This window comes from Salvia splendens, chromosome 22 (assembly GCF_004379255.2).
Source record: "Salvia splendens isolate huo1 chromosome 22, SspV2, whole genome shotgun sequence".
In the NCBI taxonomy this organism is placed as follows: Eukaryota; Viridiplantae; Streptophyta; class Magnoliopsida; order Lamiales; family Lamiaceae; genus Salvia; species Salvia splendens.
Genome location: NC_056053.1, coordinates 7,211,052 through 7,233,358, shown reverse-complemented (window position 1 = coordinate 7,233,358; position 22,307 = coordinate 7,211,052). Strand labels below are relative to the sequence as shown.

Here is a 22,307-nt window from a genome sequence, read left to right as displayed (position 1 = left end):
ATCATAAAAATGCTCAAGGGTAAATTTTCTCGGCTAGCAATATCCAATATACTATATAACAATTTTTCTCGGCCAGCAATATCTAGCGTTTATACTATTGTTATGTAGCGTTTATAATATTGCTGGATACGTGATGTCACAGTGTCATTTTAAGAGGTGTTGTCATTTTAACACAAACGTATGTTTATGAATCTAATGTATACGATTTATTACTACTGATCTTATTTGATTAATGTATATTCAATATTGCATTGACTAACGAAATTTTATTATGTATTTACTCACTTATAAAAGCAATCTATAATGCAATTTAGGAAATTTATATACTATGACCTACAATTAAGGTAATTTATAAATACTAGTACTATATCTTTTTGAATTAGCATTTGCAGTAAAATCTTATTCATTTAAACTATTATATTTTTACTGTTTATACCTACTTATTTTTAAATAATGTCATTAAAAATTTTCGTTTAAAAATTTTCGTAACACATTTATTAATTTGAATATGACACGAGAACACGAAACTAACAATTTAACACCCATAAAATTAATGATTACTTTTTTGTAAGTCAGAGTTTATTTTAGTACTATTATTAATATTTAGAGTTTGAGAATTTAGATATTATTCTAAATTAGAGGCCATAGGCTATAAATTACAGATCACACAGCATTTAAATTACCGATTACACCCATATTAGAAGGATTTTGTAAATAAAAGCGATTTAAAGAAATCAAAACCGATTAATTACTTTACATATTCACAATTGAGATCACCGATTTACTCCATTTTTTTATTTATTTATACCTAAAAACGATAGTCACATTTCCAGATTATAATTAACAAAACCCATAGGGGCATTATCGTCAAAATCGCGCAGGGGCATTATAGTTTACACAACCGCATAGGGGCATTATCGTCAAATCTTCATCTTCAACCTCGGGGAAATGGCGGATTCCCGCCTAAACAAAGTGCTGATCCCCGCGCTCGAGAAGATCCAGAAAAATGCTTCGTGGCGCAAGCATTCCAAGCTCGGCGCAGAGTGCAAATCCGTTATCCAGCACCTTACCTCACCGAATCGGAGCCCTACCGCCGAGGCGTCTTTGCTGCAGGGCGTTGTTCTGGATTTTTCATTGTACGATTCCGAGATCGTGCTCAGTCCAATCATCAACGCGCTCTCCACGAGCTACCTCAAATTTTCGGAGCCTGCGCTTGACGCGGTCCAGAAATTGATCGCCCGCGGCTACTTGCACGGTGAAGCGGACCCCAGCGGCGGCGCGGAGGCGAAGTTGCTCTCGAAATTGATCGTCTCCGCCTGCAATTGCCGCGATTTGGGGGACGAGTATGCGGAGCTGTTGGTGATCAAGTCGCTTCTCTCAGCGGTCACGTCGGTTTCGCTGCGGCTGCACGGTGATTGCCTGCTGCAAGCGGTGAGGAGTTGTTATGAATTGTATTTGAATAGTAAGAATGGGGTGAATCAGACGACAGCCAAGGCGTCGTTGATTCAGATGCTGGTTATTGTGTTTAGGCGAATGGAAGCCGATTCTTCTACGGTTCAATTGCAGCCTGTTGTGGCCGCGGAGCTTATGATGCCAGCAGAGAAGGCGGATGTGGATGGGGAATTTGAGATGAAAACCTCAACTGTAGAGGGCACGAATCCGGCGGATTTGTTGGACTCAACGGATAAAGATATGCTGGACGCTAAGTATTGGGAGATCAGCATGTATAAGACGGCATTAGAGGGTAGGAAAGGAGAGTTGGCAGACGGTGAGGGAGAAAGGGATGATGATTTGGAGGTGCAGATCGGAAACAAGTTTAGGAGGGATGCCTTTTTGGTTTTCCGGGATTTGTGTAAGCTTTCTATGAAGACTCCACTCAGGGATGCTGCTGCGGATCCCCAAGCAATGAAGGGGAAGATTTTGGCATTGGAATTGCTCAAAATTTTACTGGAGAATTCTGGGGAAATATTTAGGACCAGTGAAAGGTATTTGATTATTGCATTGTTTCTTCCAAATTATTTAGTTTTACTCCACTTAGTTTATGTGTTTGCGTATAAATATGATGCCTAAGCATGAATATCTGGCTGACAAGATTAGTTGTAGTCTGTAGAACACTAGAGATGCTGTACACTATATAACTGGAGAGAGTGTTAAGCAACATTAATTGAAAATATTGAAATTGGAGAGTTTACCGTGCATTTAGCATTAAGATAAGATATGGATATTCTTTGTGCCAGGACTGCATCATCGAAGTATAGAAACTATGTTGATATGGAGTTGATTGCTAGAATAGCCTCACTCTTTTTTTTATCAGATAGGGTTTGCTTAAGTTGGAGGGTTCGTAATGTAAGTTTTCTCTAAATGACTAAAGGGGAAATTTCTTATGGAGTTAGCGCAGGTAATTTTCAGTTTGGAACTTATGACCAAACAGCTAAGTGACCCTAATGATAATACTAATATATCCCCATGTCATTAGAGGCTCATCTTATTTCCAGTCCTGTTTGTCTTCTAGGTGACACTTTTCTTTAAATTGTAGTAATAGAATTGGAAAGTAGTTTAAGAGGATCATATGATATATCCTTCCTTTGAAATCTGGGAATGGCATAAAAATGCAAGTGGCTAGTTGATTACTTTTTGCTTGTTGAAACTTCCAGTTTTTGCTGTCTAGCAAGCATTTTATGTTCATTTAGTTATATTGTAATATTAAATGGTTTGCCATGTATTTTTTACATTCTGCATCAGTTGTTTTAGATTTGACTTAGCCTGGTTTAGGTTCTCTGTCCTTAAACTAAAAGTGAACACTTCATAATGCGACCTTTATACAAGTTACTAATTCACTCCTAATGGGTATGGTGTCCCCATGCTATTGTCTTATCAACACCTATACTACTCAGCTCCTCAAGCAGAATTGTTGAGTTTGACAATTGCTCAAAAATATCTTAGTATTCTTTGAGTTGGATTCTGCTGGTGTAATTTGCATGGCGATGATATATAGTTCCTATACCAGTTTTGAACTCTCTCGCAGTTCTTCCACTTCCACCAAGCGCATCCATCTGCTGCTTGTTTCAATTTCATTTTCCAGTTTTCCCACTGCTGATATCTTCTTTCCAGATTTAGCTATTCCAAGTTCACATATATCTCTGTGTTCCTGTTCTTCATGCTGATTATTGTCTTTAGTCTTTGTATAGGTTGTTTGAGGACTCTCCCTTTTCCCTTTATAGCTGTTCTATCTTTCTCATTTTGAATGCAAAGCATCGCTAATTATTGTCATTTGTTAAACAGATTTTTAGATGCTATAAAGCAGTACCTATGTTTGTCACTATTGAAGAACAGTGCTTCAACTCATATGACCGTTTTCCAGCTCTCATGCTCCATATTTATGAGCTTGGTGTCGCATTTTAGAGCTGCATTGAAAGCAGATATCGGGGTATTTTTTCCTGTGATAGTCCTCCGAGTGTTAGAAAACGTTGTGCAACCCAATTTTCAGCAGAAGATGACAGTCCTTCACTTTCTGAAGAAGCTGTGTGTAGATTCACAGATCTTGATAGAAATATTCCTTAATTATGATTATGACTGTGATGTTAATGCTTCCAATATATTCACGAGGTAATGACTTGTCCTCTCTTTGTACTTTTCGTCCAACTTATATCTGATATTTTTGAGTCAATACATTTTTAATCTTTTGTCAAATAACTGCTGGGATTCTAAGTTACGCATTCAAAAGATATCATTGCTAAAATTCAACAATCATATGGTCTCTTGTTTCTCTTGTCTTTTCATTTTCTATTCCAGAATGGTCAATGGACTACTTAAAACTGCTCAGGGTGTTCCATCTGATGTTCCAAGCACAGTTCAGGCCCTGCAAGAGGCTAGTATGAAGCTAGAAGCTATGAAGTGCTTAGTTGCTATCCTACAATGCATGGGTAAATGGATGAACAAGCAATTGCAAATTGCAGATATTCAGTCATCAAAGAAACTAGATGCCGCAGACCATGGTTCTGATACTGGGAGTCCCCCTCGCCAAAATGACATTATAGATGAGCCAACTAAAGGATCGGACGCACAGTCTGAAGCCTCCAGTGAAGTTTCTGATGTTTCAACCCTGGAGCAGTGTCGTGCCGATAGAGCTCGCAAGTCAGAGTAAGCTCGATTTTGAAATCTTCTGCCTAGTGGAAAGGAATCTAGGACTTGTTTTGATCTTCATGTCGTTTGGAAATTGTAGGTCAATTTATTATTCCTCCATAAATACAGTGGTCCTCAAGTTCATGATTGAGGCATGTTGGGCTCCAATGTTGGCTGCCTTCAGTGTTCAACTTGACCAAAGTGACGATGAAATTGTGATAGCCCTCTGCTTAGAGGGCTTTCGTAGTGCAATCCATGTCACTGCAGGAATGTCCATGAAAACTCATAGAGATGCTTTTGTGACATCATTAGCCAAGTTTACTTCACTTCACTCACCTGCAGATATCAAAAAGAAAAACATTGATGCAATCAAGGTAAATTTAGTTCTTTGTGCTTGCTGTGTATGATTAATCTTATAATGATATGAGAAAGCCTTCCCATTATTTTTATGTTTTGAAATTTTTTTTGCTGTCATTACATTCTTCTCAGTGTAATTCGGTCTATTCTTGTCTTTTTGTAGGAATTATGTGCAACCATTATCTTTTAATCTATTTCCGTGTCCCTAACCTTCCCTTTCTTGTTTAGTACCCTACTCTAGGGGTGACGAAACGGGTTACCCGCGGGTACCCTTGTCGGGTACCCGTACCTGATTTCAGCCAAATTTGTTGTCCCAATACCCGCCCCACAACATATCGGGATTACCCGATACCCGTGTCGGGTATCCCGTACCCGACATTGCGGGTACCCGTACCCGATCCGAAACCCGTATGTTGAGTATGACCCTTCAATCATGCAGAAAGTGCTTCAAACCAAAGGCTGAGTTCATGAAACCAATTAATATTTATGCTTTGAGTTTTTTTTATGGAGTAGTACTTATCATCAATGCCAGTCATCTACTGTTGTATTTTATACAAGTCTATAATGCCAGAATGAATTTTGAGATTGTTGCCTCAAATCATATTTTTGTTGTTTAATTTGCTCTTCAATCTTCATGCAAAAATTCCAACTATCAACTATACACAGATGTGGTGATTTCTAGTCTCACTTAATATATAATTTGCACATTTCCAAACTTCAAATTCAAATTACAATGCAAATCAAAATTTACCGTATTAATTTTGATTGTAAGCTTTGAATAGGTTGAGGATAAAAATGAGGGACACTCTATAACTAGTTCTGGTGAGTTTTCAAATGTATGTTTGTTGGAATATAAAAATATTTCAAAAAACTCTTAGAACTTTTAGATTCTACAAAGTATTAAAAGATTGTATATAGCTAATACTAATAATATCGGATATTATCGGGACTAACGGGTATACCCGCGCGGGTAGCGGGTATACCCATTACCCGTAAAACTCTAAAACGCAGGTACCCAAAACCTGGCTGCGGGTATCGGGTCGAAATGGGAATTACCGATTACCCGCTACCCGTTTTGCCACCCCTGGCCTACTGTGTAATCTGTATTAAAATTGTTGTTTGTCTATTGATTCATTTATTTTTAGGGGGTTACTGGTAGTGTGTAGTTCATTATTCATGGTTACACCTTACATGGAGTAGAAGTTGGTAGTGTATAATTGAATTGTGCTTTTAATCCCGAGGTCCTTTCTCCTCTCTTTTTTTTATAAAAGATATTCTTAAATGTATTCTAATTTGGTTAGCTGCATATTATTTGTGGGTTGATAGCGCGTGATGTTCCTAACAACTTTTTAGTTCTGTTCTAAATCTAACTGAAATGATTAATGCTCGTTACTCATGTTCAGCAATTTTCAAGATTTTCTGACTACTCCGGTCCATCTGTTTACTTGTTAACAGGTTATAGTCGCCATAGCAGATGAGGATGGGAACTATATACAGGATGGCTGGGAACATATATTAACATGTGTTTCACGGTTTGAGCATTTGCACCTACGGGGTGCAGGTGCATCACCAGATGCTTCTTTCTTTGCAATCCATCTTAATGAATTAGACAAATCTAAACAAGGCAGATCAAATATTCTTCCTGTTTCCAAAAACACGGGAGCTGGGAATATTCAGAATGCAGCTTCTGCAATGAGGAGGGGTTCATATGATAGTGCTGGTATAGGTGGTAATGTTGCTGCAGGAATAACATCTGGACAGATGAACAACTTGTCCTCTAACTTCAACATGTTGGAGCAAGTTGGTGATGTTAACCGCATATTCATACAGAGCCAAAAACTAAATAGTGAGGCAATAGTTGATTTTGTCAAGGCTCTCTGCAAGGTATCTATGGGTGAACTACGATGTACATCTAATCCTCGGGTTTTCAGCCTCACTAAGATTGTTGAGATCGTGTAAGTTAATCGTCACTTGATCCTTTACTCTGTCAATGTTGACCGTGGAAAAACTTCAGTAAATTATTTTTACCATTTTTTGCTTATTTGGCCATGCAAGTGACTTCTATTTTTCCCCTTCTTAACAGGCACTACAACATGAACCGCATTAGGGCTGTGTGGTTTAAGATTTGGCAAGTACTATCTGATTTTTTTGTGACCGCTGGCTGTTCAGAAAATCTTTCTATTGCAATATTTGCAATAGACTCTTTGTGCCAGCTATCAATGAAAGTCTTGGAAAGAGAAGAATTGGCTAACTTTAACTTTCAGAATGAGTTCATGAAGCCTTTTACAATTGTAATGTGCAAGAGTAGTGCTGTTGAAATCCGAGAATTGATTATCAGATGTGTTTCTCAGGTGGTGTTATCCCAAGTGAATAATGTCAAATCGGGATGGAAGAGCATATTTATGGTACGGAACCTTTAATGTGGATACCAAAGTACTCGTCCCTTTCAATTTTTATGGCCTTGGGGAAATTATCTTTACGTGAAGCTTATGGCGATAAATTTCACATTCAACCCTCTGATTACATTCTTAATTGCAGGTCTTCACAACAGCTGCTTACGATGATCATAAGAACATTGTCCTCCTCTCATTCGAAATAATTAAGAAGATTGTTCGTGATTATTTCACATATATCATTGAAACTGAATCCACTACTTTTACGGACTGTGTAAATTGTCTAGTTGCATTCACCAATACTAGATTCAACAAAGAAGTTAGTCTTAATGCCATAGGTTTACTTCAGAACTGTGCTGAAAGACTTGCTGAAGGAGATCTAAGGAAGGAAGCTCCTGAAGTGGCTTCTCCACCTTCACCTCAAATTGGTAAAGAAAGAAAAAGTGACAATGGGGAACCTGCAAATAGGGTGGACCATCTCTATTTATGGCTTCCTTTGTTGGCAGGTAATGATGTTTTTTTGTATTTGAAGCTGATTTCAGCCAAGACGACTCTCTTTGCCTCTGCATATGCAGAGTATGATTAATTCAAGTAAAATAAAGTATCTTTCTCTCTCTCCAGGTTTATCTGAACTGAGCTTTGACCCCAGGCCTGAAATCAGGAAGAGTGCCTCACAAATACTATTTGGTACTTTGTGTAACTATGGGCATCACTTCTCCCTAGCCTTGTGGGAGAAGGTGTTTGAATCTGTCCTTTTTAGATTATTTGATGAGTCTGAAAACATAGACAACGGTGACATGGAGGAACACAATCAAGATTCATGGATGCATGAGATGTGCACGTTGGCTATGCAATTAGTCGTAGATCTTTTTGTTAATATCTATGATACGATCAATCCCCTTCTGAAGAAGGTGCTGATGCTAGTGGTCAGCTTTATCAAGCGTCCTCATCAAAGCCTTGTTATTATCGGTATTACTGGTTTCGCTCGCCTAATGAGCAGTGCTGGGGAGATGTTCTCTGAAGACAATTGGTTGGATGTGGTTTCGTTTCTCAAAGAAGCGTTAAATGAAACTTGTCCTGATTTTTCCTTAATCCTTGATGATGACAATAGCATAACAGAGCCCCAGGGAGTTGATGTGAATGAGAGCAGTCATGATGAATCTGCCGAGGCAGTCACCTCCAACGATGATCCAGTTAATAACTTGAGGAGTCGTCGTCTGAAATCAGTCATATCCGATATCAAGTGCCGATCTTCAATTCAGCTTTTACTATTACGGGTAGGTAATATCATAAGTTTTGTTTGTATGTTTGTAGCCCATTCCGGTTATTTAAGTCTGACAATAACTCTCACATGGAATATGGCAGGCTACAGTGGATATCTACAATATGCACAGGGCTCGATTATCGTATAAAAACATTTTTATCCTTTTCGACGTGGTGCATGCTGTGGCATCTCATGCTCGCAACATAAATAGCAATGGAGTGCTACGTCAAAAGCTCGTGGAACTCGGGTCCATGATGCAAATGGATGATCCTCCTCTGCTTAGCCTCGAGACCGAGTCTTACAAGCTTTGCCTCAAATTTCTGCAGAATCTTGCAGTTGATAGACCTCTTAGTTATGAGGAGTCGGAAGTGGAGTCTTATCTTGTCAACCTCTGCCAAGAGGTCTTGCAGTTCTACATCGTAGTTGCCTGCTCGGGACTTCTTCCCGACAGGCAACCACGCTGGACGATACCACCGGGATCTGGAAGACGAACAGAACTGGCTGCACGAGCACCTCTTATCGTTGCTACTCTACAGGCTGTAGGTGCCTTAGGAGAATCCTCATTCCAAAAGAACTTGTGTTGCTTCTTTCCATTGCTTTCGAGCTTGATAGGTTGTGAACACTTTTCAAATGAGGTCCAAATCGTGCTGAGTGATGTGCTTCACTCATCAGTGGGTCCAATTCTCCTACGTTCGTGTTGACCTCTGACCCACACCATTTTTTCAGTTGTATGATAATTCTTTTTATTACAGAAGTATAGGCAATTAGTGTGTATTAATTATATTAAAGTTGATAACTTGATATTTGAGCTTTTGAGAAGTGTGTCGGTTGAATTTGGGCTAGATTTCGAGAAGAAAAGGGAAATGTCATTATGCTATAAATCTATTTTGTGAACATCCAATTTGGAGTAGGCGGATTTTTATGTGGAAAAGGCAGAAAGTGGAAAGCTTATTGAAATGTCCCTCAATCAGCATCTCTCTTTTTCAATTTTTGATACGATAATTGACTTAATTTTAGACGTAATGTGCAATATTAGTTCTGGTCTGAACAATAACTTTTTAATTATTTTAGTTCTATCTTACAAAATTAATTTATTTCATACTTTTAGAACATTTTCGTCCTATTTCACTATATATATATGGTCAACTATTCACTAATTTCACTTCAACTCCTTAACTTTATTTTTCTTTATTTTACTAAATTTATTAAAATTTGTACCGTTTTCAATATTTTTATTTTTTAGAAGAGAGTGAGTACTATTTTCTACATTGTTAGACTATCTTATACTCTCAAATTCAAAATAAAGTAATAGTACTTCGTTCGTTTCATAGTAGCGAAAGTATTTCTTTTTTACATGAAAATTAAGAAAAAAATGTGTTAATTGAATTAAGTAAAAGGAAGAATAAAGTAGGAAATAAGATAAATAGATGAAGAGAGCATAAAGTAAGAAAGAGTAATATAAGTAAAAAGAAATGCGTTGACTTTTACTAAGAAAATGAAATGACTCCTCTAAAACGTACTAAAATGGTAAAATGAAATGACCGCTATGGAATGAAGGGAGTAAGTAATAAGCTCAAATAGTGCTCCAAAATATATTCCATTTTTTATTTTGAGTAAAATATACAATGGAATTTTGTGTAAAATATACCCATTTTTAAATTTACATTAAAACAAATCTAAATTACTTTTATAAATTTTGTTTCTTTTAAATTTAAATTTTATAAAAAATAGTTGAAATACTAAAATGGATTTACCCCGTAATTAGTTGGAATTGGAAATGCTCAAACCCCCAACTTCATCCCTCAAGTCTAAAGCAGCAGCTGAAAATTTTAATCGAAATCTAAAGAATGGCAGAATTTGTGGAAGCAGATAATGCAGAAGCCATTTTCACACGAATCGAGCACAAATCGAGCAAGATCGAGAGCCTACTCAAACAGTAGGGCAAAATCTTATACAAAATTGCTCTCGCATTTGGTGGTTTTGTGAATAATGGTTTCAATTTCAGGTATAAACCGGTTGAAGCTTTGAAGACAGCTCTTGAAGGTTCGCCCCCCGTCACCAAAGACGAGCGTTGCAAGGTAAGAATTAATTAATCATTTTATTTCAGTACAGTTTTTGTGTGATTTCATTAATTGAGCTAAAATTAGTGTTGATTTTGTCTTTTGAAGTCTGCGAATTGGATTGTGGTGCATAGGGCGATAATGGCGATAAAAGATATCGATAGTTTGTTCTCAGCTCTTGATCTGGAGTACTACGATGTTCTGATGAAGTAAGTCTAAACCCCCTAATTATGTGTTTGTCTTGCTATTTTTTTTCTTATGGTGTTTTGTTTGTGAAATAATTGTATCTTCGTTGATTTTGCATCATAGTTTATCCAAATTACCATTCATGGATAGTTGTTGTAGATGGTATTCCTATTGAGATTTTTCCATGGGGAGTTTGATCTTCCTGTTTTGCTTATTCAAAAATAGTTTAGCAATATGAGGTGCTGTTCTAAATTTGATATTTCAGATCTTCTGATGGTTGTGGATTTTATCATGGGTCACATTGTGTGATGGAAGCTGCTGGCTTTACCTATGAAATGAATTTCTCTTTATTGCTTGTGTAAATGGTAGTTGCTGGATTTACCCAGAAATGATCAACAAATATCTGTTTAGTTTAGAATTCTGGATGATTGGGAGAATTGGTAAAAAATGGTTAAAACTATTATTTGGGAAAGAACAATAACGTTAGATGTTAAATCGTGTCTGGATAAGTTATTGGGCTTGCTGAAAGGTTAAAACATCAAGGGATCGAATTGGAACTGGTGCATATCCTAATAGCTATTGTAATTGGACTTAATATGATATGACTTTGCAACAACTGCAAACATGAGAAGATAAGGCGAAGTAGTTTATTTCATTTACAGATCCTGTGGACACAATATCATCTAGAAATGTAGCAGAATTCATGAAACAGGCTTAACTTGAAGTCTTGCCGTCTTGGAAAAGTGACGTATTCTCCATCATGTCAGGGAGCAACTTATAACAACTGATTCATATAGATAGTCCTATAAGAAATACAAATGCTGAGCGTCTAGTAAATGATTTAACCTAATCTGTGGTATTGTTTAAATATTTAGTTCATGGAAAGGTTTCAAGACTTCTTACTATTGTGCTCAGATTTCAACTCAAGAGTTGAGCCCAGTGTAAACCACCCTGAAGCATCCTATGGACTCCTTAAGAATATTTTCATGTGACTCTAGTGAAGAAGGTTGCCCTTTAGCCGTCATAGTAGAAACCATTGCAATTGTCATTATGATCCATCCTAGGGTGTTTGTGAATTGGAAAACACATTTGGAAGGAAGTGTGAGGATGTTGAAAAAAGAACTCTTCCAAGTCTAGATAATGTAAGTATTGGAGTAGCTGAAAGAAGCTAACTTAGAAGGTCAATTTTTGTATTGTTTTTAAGAAGAGACTAATTTAGTATGTAGGCTGCTGCATATATAAAATAAGCACAAAAAAGAACCATCTTGTAGGGGCTATCGTCAAAGGTGCATATACTGAATGTAGAAGTCATGGAATGTATGCCTCTACTCAGAGTGGGATGTCTAAATGTTATAATTGTGTTTTCTGTTCCTGAACATGGTCATGTGATGAATCTTTGGAACATTTCTTCCTTAAGATAATCTCTATAGTCATCCAAGTTTCTCTGTTGCATAGGTATCATCAATCTTATTATACACAATCATCAATCTTATTCTAAACAAATCCATCTATGTGATTAATAGGTACTTATATAGAGGTTTATCTACTGGAGATCGTCCTACGTGTGACCAATGCCTAAAAATTCATGAAAAACTTACAGAAAGAGCGGGATTGGGATGCATACTACGATGCCTGGCCGACAAAGTCAACACTGTTTAATTGTAATTTGTTCGTGTCTCTGCACTTGTGTACAGGATTATCAACAATATGTATCCATGAATAACCCTTGTTTTGATGCAAATCATGAGTTATTCTTTGCCCAATTTGTTTCATTATGTGATGATGATAAACAACTTTCAAATTAAAACATCGTTTGATATAATCCAATGCTTAGACAATCCTAAATCAAGACTTGAAGTTGCTTTGGAGGAAAGAATTGTGATGATTTAGAAAATCATCTTTCTGTACCATTGTTCTTGTCTGGTTGTATATATTACTCCCTCCGTCTCATTAGTGTTGGGGCATTTCTTTTGGACACGTTTACATGTGTTTTTTCTTATTATGGGCACTCTTTTATTCATATATAATTGCCAATTCTAGTTGTAAGAGCTCACAAATCTAAAAGGCATAAAAAAACAGAAAACATACAATTCAGCAGTCAATAACACTACAAAATTACATTTTCAACTCTATAACATGAATGTTGTGCTTACAAAACAAGCCACTACCCAAAACAAAGACCTACAAAGTTCTTGTATATGCCACAAAACATACATTGTCTGTGCAAATCTCAATTCAACACTGCAAATTTATTCAGATATGCTTGTCTAAACAAGAGGAACGAAAACCTCTCCTCTATCCCATCCTTATTCCGGTGTCCCCTCTCATAGGGAGAGATACGTCACCGGTTTTGGAATAGGTCATGTAGAAAAGTTCAGAGAGTATGGCGGTGAAGAATATGAATGCCGCCCCTGCTCCAAACACTCCCTTCCTCAACGTCTCACACGAGGGAGGAGTTTCCGACAAGTACGTCCTGTATTTGGTGTGGTACGCGTTTCTTACCGAGCCAGCTAACAAGCACACCTCAGCAATGAAGAATGCCACCCTGCATCAAGAGCAGCCGGTGGAATTTAGGGAAACACACTTTTTTCGAGTGAGTAATGAATATATGAAATATACCAGCAGGAGATGAACAACAAAATCGCCCAAACCCTAGAACGACCGGGTTGGAGAGCCCTCCCACCGCATAAACACCTACTCGCAGCCATGATAATTAGTTGGCTAACCATAAGGAACAAGAACGAGCCCACTCCAAGGCCGGTTGCTATGTCCGAATCATAAACACAAAACTCCACGTTCGCCTCAGTTGCAACGCTTGCCTGAAGAGACGGTGGATGTTAGTCCGAAGAACTTACAATAAAAATTAATAATAAGATTTCCCTTATAATAGCAAGATTGAAAGACTGACAGATGATCTGCGGTGCTCGGCTGCAACGGCAAGCGAAAAAGCAATCAAATCGAACACGAAAACTGTCACCAACAGAATCTTGGAGGCCATTGCTATGCAGATCAAGATGAAGGCTGATTTTTCTAGTAAGAAAGAGAAAGATAAAAAGTTTTTTGGGGCTTGTGTAGATATGTTCTTGATATATAGTTGGATTGCTATCTATATAGTGTGTGTGTGAAGAAAGCAAAGAGGTGAAATGGCCCTTTCTCTCCCATTCACTTTAGCTCACATGCAACATGCTACCTTCACCTCTCTTCTCACACACATACACACATTTTTTGTAGTATTTTTTATAAAGTTTGTGTGATTCGAAAAATGGGGAGCGTTGGATAGGCATCTTGCCTTTAATATCAAGAATACTCAAACGAAAATGGACCTTTAACCCACCAAAAGTAACCATCTCTCTCTCTCTCTCATCAACAAAGAGTGGGTGAAATTGTGAAGATAGGTACGTGCTTTTATGTTTCTTTTAGTAAATAATTTTAATTTAAGATTATGATTAGGTAATAATAAAATAAATTATCTTAATTCTACTTATAGTGACATTGTAAGTTTTTTTCTTTCATCAATCTTTAGTTTTCATCATTTAAGTCATCAAACTCCAAAAATATAGAATATGTGATGGTTTTTTCATTCGTGGTCACTGGTCAGGCTGGATGAACTTTCACATTAATGGATCAGTATTGGATATACTAATTTACGTATAGGAAATTGGTCAGAAAAATCATAAAGTTTCATAAAAAATTTGATATTTGACACAACCTTTAAAATTGGTGTTAAAAACCACCAACTTTTCGAATTGTGTGACTTTCCATATTAAAATTTCTGACATAAATTTTGCCTATATGAAATGTCAAAAAACATGTGCAATAGTCGAAGCTATTTCCATTATGTTGGGAAGATAAAACTGATGATAATATGGAAAAACCTATTTGTAATAATCGAAGCTATTTCCCTGATGGGAAGATGAAACTGATGATAATATGGATGCTATAGAATTAGTGTCAGCATTCCACGTAGGCAAAACTTATGCCGGAAACTTTAGTATGGAAAATCCACATAATTCGAAAAGTTGTTGACTTTAAGACCACTTTTAAAGGTTGTGAGAAATATCAGATTTATGTGAAAGTCGATTGTTTTACAGACCAATTTCCATTTACATATAAACAACTTTAAAATCCATGGAACAAAAATAAACTTGCTCAAAATTTGAGGGTTTTTAGAATGATAGCATGAAATTAAGCATGAGAAATAAAATCATAAATCAAGACGTGGATGATGAAATTGGACATAAGAAGACATTATGAAGAGAGAAATCTAAGAAAAGCTTTAAGCCTCTTTATCCGACTCCAATGTAGCTCCCATCAACTCTTGCTCGCTGAAGAGGTCCTTTTGAACGACAAGTGTATCGACTTCCTGGGATGAAATAACATCATCGATTCGCTTTATCATCAGCAATGGCATCAACCTCAGCTTCATCCAATGCTTGCTCCTCTTCCTTAGGTGGTGGGACGAAAATCGGTATTTTACCCCTTTGCCAATCGTGGAGGATCATCTTCGCAGCAGTCGTGTAATCAGGCTCGCCCCCCTAATTATCGAAAGAAAAACGGCCTCATGAGTTTGTATTTGCACAATGCAGAAGACATAGTATCTTTCTTGAAAAATCAGGCTCCCTCCGTCAGCTAACAGGTGTCCCGGTTCATTTTTACACTACATCTTATAAACAACAGAAGAGTGGCTTACATTCTTTGTACGCAAAGTGTTGATAACAGACGACTTTCCAACGTTGGGATATCCAACAGATATAGCTTGCTTGTCACTTTTAAAACGAGAGAACTGTCTTAAAACAGCCAGAAGAGAACCCTGACGATAACGAAAAGTACCAGAAACAGACATCAGATATAACTGAGTCGATCAATAAATAAATGTTACTTGCCATTTTATTCATTTTTAGCAAAGAATCCTAAACATTGAATTCCATATGGAGGCCAATTATCCAAAAAGTTCGAAAGCAGTCTGACATTATCAATGTCGAGATTTCCACCGACTAGGGATGTCAATGCAACCAAAAACCAGTGGGATGAAGTTAATTAGTACCTTTCCAAATGGCTTGTTCACACTTGCATGAAAAGCAAGAGTAGGGTATTCCTTCGACAGCACCCGAAGCCATCCTTTCGTTACCCAGGCAGGAACTAAATCACACTGTAGAAGGAAGAAGGCGGGGAATTAAATTAAATCAGTAAGAGGATGGTGCTCATTAAGGATTTAAGACCAATTCTCTAAAACATATGCAAGTATTGACACAGACCTTATTTAGTAGAAGAACCATATGTTTATGCTTGCAATTCTCCTTCTAATGCTTCTCTAAATGGTAGCACCGTGTACCTTGTGGCTCCCTGGCATCTAATACCTGCCCTAGAACTAGACGTCTCCAAACCGAACCGGCCCGGATGAACCGGCCCGGAACCGTCGCCGGCGGTTCCGAACCGGAACCGGAACCGTCACCGGCGGTTCGAACCGGCACCGGAACCGCCGGAACCGCCGGGCCGGTTCCGGTTCCTCATTTTATGCAAACCGTAACCGGCGGGTCGGAACCGGCGGTTCCGGCGAAACCGGCGGTTCCGAACCGGCGGTTCGGCGGTTTCCGACACAATTTCAGGCCTACTCCCTAGCCTTTTCACAATTTCAGGGTTAAACCGGCGGTTCCGGGCCTAAACCGGCGGTTTCCCACCGCAATTTTCAAAATTTGAAAATTCAAATGGTCCGTAAACCGCCGGTTCCACCGAAAACCGGCGGTTTCGGCGGCGAACCGGCGGTTTCGGCGTTATTTTTCAAAATTTGATTTTTTTTTAAAATTTTTAATCACAATTTTCCCCTATAAATACCCCCTCCTCTTCCATTTCTACTCACCCCATTCTTGTGTTAATAAGAATTTCTCTCTCAATCTCAATTTCTCTATTCTCCATCCTCATTCTCTCAAGTTGTGTACGTTGTTTGCGCTCATAATTTACTCACGTTGTTCTTGTTCACGTTATCATATAGTCATATTCACATAAACACTACTATCTATTCTCTACTTCCAATTTCCATAATATCATGTCTTCATCTCGTCGTGGTGGTGATCGGGGCAAGGGCATTGCTCAAGATCAAAGTGACTCTCGGCGTCGTCGTGCCCCTTCTAGAGCACAAGTTGCGGAGGAGGTGGGAAGGCGAGCCGCTCTTCGATTACAAGTAAGTTCTAAACTTCTAAATTAAATGTTTTACTATGTTAATATGTTATAATAAGTTTTAATATGTTAGTAGTTTTTTAATATGTTTTATTATGTTATATGATATAAGTTTTAATATGTTAGTAAGTTTTAATATGTTTTAATATGTTATATGATAAGTCTTTAATTTGAGAGCACCATTTGGTATACTTGCTCGGAAAAAGATTATGTACTAAACTTCTAAACTTTGGCTTCTTCCAAGTTGATGACCCCGACACCCAATCCCAATTGGCGGACCTATACGCCTTCAGCAGCGGAGGAAGGACGGCACATTCGGTAAGTGAGTTAGATTTATATTTAGACTCACACTTTTCATTCAATGAGGAAGAAGGAGGTCCCGTTCCCCAACAAATCGACGTCCTAGATTGGTGGTCTTCACACGAGAAAGATTTTCCCATCCTTGCATCAATGGCCAAGGAGATCTTTTCGGTTCCGGCTTCCACTGTCGCCGTCGAGTCCACCTTTAGTGTTGGAGGCAACGTCTTGGACGACCGAAGAAGTAGGCTCACCGGACAAAACATGGAAGCCACCATGTTACTTGATGATTGGTGCTCCGCCGAAATTAGAGACCAAAAACCGGATTGGGACAAACTAGTAGTACAACCCGACCAAGACTACTTCCCCGACGAAGAAGAGTAGGCGCCAATACTTCCGATCAAGCCAAATAGGTAAGCAAGGTAAGAGAACTACGTGGACTTTGATTCCAAAATGCAATTGAGCATTGAGGATACGTAGGCATCTCAACTTATATTTCAACTTAAATTTTAAATTTAAGTTTAAATTTAAGTTGAGCTCAAGTCCTTTTCCTTTATTTCTTTTTTCTCCCCTTTATTTCGAATATGTAATTTTGTAAATTGTAATGAAGACTTTAAGTCTTTTGTAATTTATAATTTTGAAGTTGTAATTTCTAATTTTTATGTTGTAATTTGTAAATTTTAACTTGTAATTTGTAATTTTAAAGTTGTAATTTGTAATTTTGAAGTTGTAATTTGTATCAATAAAATTACATTTGTACATCGCTTCATTCTAATGTTATTTACGCAAGTTTTTTTACATTTTAAACTTGAATTACAATTTACAAAATGCAAAAAAAAAAAAAAAAATCGGATAAATTGCCGAACCGCCGAACCGGCCCGCAACCGGGTAACAACCGACGGTTAGGCCGGTTCAAGTGAACTGGCGGTTCACGGTTCATAAACCGGAACCGTGCGGTCTTCGACGGGTCGGTTCCGGTTCCAACAAATCTTGAACCGGAACCGCCAGTTCCGAACCGTGAACCGGCGGTTCACGAACCGTGGTGACGTCTACCTAGAACGTCAATAGTTGCCAACCAAATTTACAATCCAATAAAGTTCATGACTTTTCGTACAACAGGAAAAACCAAACTATTTTGAAAGTTTATGATCCCTTATTTAAAATCTACCTGGATAACAACATCCGAGGAATCAAACACTTTGTAGAGCTCTCCCCGTATACACTTGCTCTGACCTTTCTCTAACATTGTGTGGCGTACAACGTCCCTGAACCCATCTCCGTCCCCTTCGGTAGAGGTACTAGCACCATGTTTTTCTCCAAATGCATCTACAAGAAATTATTAGAAGGTGATGATAAAAAAAAGGAGGGGTGAATCATAGACACCGACAAATAGAAAAATATCATATGCAGTACCTAATATCTCGGCCCTCCTGATTAATGATTCATAATCAGATGCCAACAGTTTAGGCTTCTTCCTCTTTGTCTTTGAACCAAAAGTATTCAGTAAAAGGTTGTGTGTCAAGGAGGTGGACACTTGATTGCTTCAAACACATTCAGAGTAACAAAATGAGAGATAAGCATTCAGCCAAAAAGTAAGATATAAGCAAGATGAGGTGCGTTATAATGCCTTAAATTGCTAACTTGCTAACTCATCAACGAATTGTATTAAAAATGTCAATACAACCACATTAAAATATTAACACAAATTTGTGTTAACATTTTAAATATCAATGTCAACGCAGTAAATTAAAATATCAACTAAGTTTATGTTGACATTTCAATGTGATCGTATTGACATTTTTAATACACTGCATTGATGAGTTTGCAAAGTTAGCAACAGATCACACCCCTAAGCAAGACTGTATCTTCTATATAGAAGCCTAGGTTGTCCTCATCAAATCACAATATTCATGTGTAGTACTTCAAACCTTTTGACGATCGTTCAAGAGGGACATAGGTAGGTAGCTTCCTTCCCTTTATTAGAACATCATATCCACTTGCAAGACGGGACTCAAGCTCCTCACGGAAGTATTCAAGCTCTTTCTGGCCCACAACGCGTGTGTTTCCTACCAATGTGAGCAACCAAAAGCGTTAACGCAAGTCTGTTCTCCTTCAAACCCGACTAAGTCAGCATAACGCAAGTATAAGGTGGTGTTCGGTTTCCTAGATAAAATAATACCAAGACATAATCTAGGATTGAGTTGTGAGATTATTTTAGTCATAAGGGGTTTATTCATCTAGGATTGAGTTGTGGGATTCAACATCATAAACCAAACTAACTACATATTTAATCCGTGATACAATCTTGTATAATAACTCCACACGGCAAGATATTGTATCCCTAACTGAGCAATCGGAACAAATACTCGGGCAATCTCGCGGTCCTTCAGTCGAGACTAGCAACAAAGCGTTCTACCATTGGCATTGCAAGGCTGCAATCACCATTCTCGTACTACTTAGTAACATAATGATATGGCTAAACACCTATGTTTTTTTGTCAAAAATTAACAATCAAAACTCCATATAAAACCGTGACTAGACATCAATTAACATGTTAATCGAACACAAGAGCAGAAAATGACAAAGAATCAATCCATACGTGCATGCGATTTAAGAAATATTGTGTAAGGTGGGTTAAGTAAATGAAAAGATGAGATAATAAGGTAAAAAAGATAGAATAAAGTAAGAGAAATGGAATAAAGTAAGAAATGATTGAAGTTTTGTTTTTAGCTAAAAAATGAAATTAATCACTTGTGGTGGGACAACTCAAAATAGAAAGTTGATCAATTGTGGTGAGACGGTGGGAGTGCGTTACTTTTACTAAAAAGAAAAATGCCTCAACTATTATGGAATGTACTAAAATGGCAAAACAACTCCAGTATGAAACGGAAGGAGTAGAAATTGAACAAAAAATAACGCACCGATCGAAGAAGCCACGATGAGGCATAATCCGCGTAGACGGCAATTTTTTCGACTGCAGATCATGCTTGCCATGGTGGATCTTGAGGCGCGTGTGTTGTACATGGAGGCGCACTGTGGCAGCGTCTTCTTCGCCATGGTGGATAGGTTAATTCGTAGTAAAAAAATGATATCGCCGCCGCGAATTTATATGAGAGGAATGACGGAAGCCTCGGGCCGCGGCGGCGAACTGTTTAGGGCCCACTTACATGCACACACGCAAAAAATAAAAATATATATTTTTATTGATTTAAATTTCTTTTTCTAACTTCGATTGTTGTTAAACTTTGTTTTTGGTCTAGTAACTAAAAGAATAATACTGTTATATAGTAATTATTTTAATTTATATGCTATATATTAGTGTTGTTCATATAGTTAATCGGTTAATCCTCCTATAATTTGTACACTGTTTAATGATAACAAAATTAAAATTATGATTACCTGTTTTATGTATTTATATTTTTTTGTGTATTCAAAGAGAAAAAGGTAATCTCCTAATATCTTAAAATGGGTGATAGTGATTATTTTTCTACATTACGTGTGAGATAATTTTGATTTTAATTATGGACGAGATTAGATTAGGGCCATTAGATCTAGTTTTTATTATGAGATTCATTGATGGGTAAATTATTTCGGAGCGGATCTGCTTATTCACATAATACACCATTTCATACTACACTAATAAAATAATGACATATGGATATTTATTAAATTAACAAAATAAAAGACTAAAACATTAATTATCATCCTACATATCCTCATACACCAACTTACTCAAACCAATAACAGATAATAACACTTCCAATTCCATCTTGTTGATTTTTATCTCTTCGTATAAATACAAGGGTTAGACATATAAGCTTATATGAAATATGCTAAGGCAACATGTTTTGGAACTCGCAAAATGGCCGCTCCTTAATTCAGTCTGCCTCTCTTTCTCAAGTCTGTCTAACTCCTCCCGCCGCTTCTGCAAACATACATAAACACAACTAAGCCTCAAAAGAGCTCTTCATATGCTTAAGCATGTATTTGGTTGACGATATAGCTCAACTCACCGAGGCAATTAAAATACCTGCACATGAGGGTTATATGTGTGTAAGGTGTAATTTTTATAAAAGTGTGTATTTGGAGTCTGAATAAGTCATCATAGTGGCAATTAAAATATCTGCACAATCTAACAGAACAGGTATTTTAGAAAATCAAGAACGAACAAAATTTAGGAAACTTATGCATCAACAAAACTATGAGATCCAAGCACCGCTGTAGAAGTGTCTCAATCAAAACTCCAGTAGAACAACTCTGTGCTACACTAAATTTTACATTGGCAATACTCAATGCATTCAGTTATAGAAAAATAGTTTCAAGGCATCTTAATGAACATCAATACATGACCACCATAAATATACCTTCATCAAGCCATATATAAGTAGTAGCCAGAGGCGCTCTTCTTAGGCGAGGACATAACTTGAGAGCAATAAAATTCATTATATTTGTCCAGATAGTCCAAAGTAAGTAGTGACAATAAATGCGGAGTAAATTTTCTTTATGCCTTAGTTGCTCAAACTTGGGGACTATTCCTAGAAACCGAATGCCTAAAGGAATAGATGTCTTTAATATACATTTGTAGTTTGAGAGACGAGAATAATAAACAGTTCACAATCAGAAAAACAACAAATAAAATTAGTCTACTTTGAGAGTTTTTATACTCAGAACCTTGCAGACGGCAAGGAAAACTGATTACCTCACAGATTTCGTAAGGAAAATTGAGTTGTACTTAGGGATGTCAATGTAGCCCGTAACCCGTGGGCTGGCCCGAATAGCCCGCCAAATTTATAGGGTTAGGGTTAGAAATTTCTAGCCCGATAAAATCAAAACCCGATTAGCCCGCACCCGATTAACCCGCAACCCATTAGGGCCAGACCCGAAAACCCGATGGGCTGGCCCAAAAACCCGATAAAATTTCTATTATTCTATTTTTTTACTCATAATTCGACATTTTATTGATTAATTTTAACTAAAAAAATAACTTTCAATTTTATATTAAATATACAAATTATATATTCAATCTTTATTAATATTATAATTGATAGATAAATTAAAAACATCAAATTCACAAAAAAAATATTTAAATTTCTAAAACATGCATTAAAATTCTACGAAATATCTCAAATATTAGTATTTGATCATGTTTATGATTGAGTTTAAGCATATATCTCAAATATATCATAATTAAATGTTTTACATTGTATGAATATTAGTAGTTTTAATCATTATTTATTGGATTGATCGCATGTTAATAAAATATTAATTCGACATTTTATTGATTAATTTTAACTAAAAACATAACTTTCAGTTTTATATTAAATATACAAATTATATTTGAATTTTTATTAATATAATAATTGATAAATAAATTAAAAACTTCAAATTCACAAAAAAATATTTAAATTTCTAAAACATGGATTAAAATTCTACGAAATATCTCAAATATTAGTA

The 22,307-nt window shown here is 37.0% G+C and overlaps 3 protein-coding genes and 1 pseudogene across 3 annotated transcripts; 2 read left to right on the top strand and 2 right to left on the bottom strand.

The window, feature by feature from the left end:
- The first annotated feature begins 948 nt into the window (after nucleotides 1-948).
- Nucleotides 949-9,066, top strand: LOC121786660 (brefeldin A-inhibited guanine nucleotide-exchange protein 2-like). Its single transcript, XM_042185294.1, has 9 exons — nucleotides 949-1,985; nucleotides 3,283-3,606; nucleotides 3,793-4,140; nucleotides 4,223-4,496; nucleotides 5,935-6,434; nucleotides 6,563-6,884; nucleotides 7,018-7,378; nucleotides 7,494-8,149; nucleotides 8,238-9,066. Exons 1-9 carry the CDS (start codon nucleotides 949-951, stop codon nucleotides 8,835-8,837), a joined length of 4,422 nt encoding a protein of 1,473 aa, XP_042041228.1. The 3' UTR covers nucleotides 8,838-9,066.
- Nucleotides 9,067-9,911: 845 nt separating this feature from the next.
- Nucleotides 9,912-12,145, top strand: LOC121786545 (actin-related protein 2/3 complex subunit 5A). The gene is made up of 4 exons (XM_042185186.1): nucleotides 9,912-10,072; nucleotides 10,142-10,214; nucleotides 10,305-10,405; nucleotides 11,906-12,145. The coding sequence occupies exons 1-4, from the start codon at nucleotides 9,984-9,986 to the stop codon at nucleotides 12,039-12,041; spliced, it is 399 nt and encodes a 132-aa protein (XP_042041120.1). The 5' UTR covers nucleotides 9,912-9,983; the 3' UTR covers nucleotides 12,042-12,145.
- Nucleotides 12,146-12,441: 296 nt separating this feature from the next.
- Nucleotides 12,442-13,542, bottom strand: LOC121786544. The gene is made up of 3 exons (XM_042185185.1): nucleotides 13,291-13,542; nucleotides 13,002-13,201; nucleotides 12,442-12,927 (listed from the first exon to the last, which is right to left on the bottom strand). Exons 1-3 carry the CDS (start codon nucleotides 13,378-13,380, stop codon nucleotides 12,678-12,680), a joined length of 540 nt encoding a protein of 179 aa, XP_042041119.1. The 5' UTR covers nucleotides 13,381-13,542; the 3' UTR covers nucleotides 12,442-12,677.
- Nucleotides 13,543-14,658: 1,116 nt separating this feature from the next.
- LOC121786659 lies at nucleotides 14,659-20,622 on the bottom strand (annotated as a pseudogene).
- Between the last annotated feature and the right edge of the window lie 1,685 nt (nucleotides 20,623-22,307).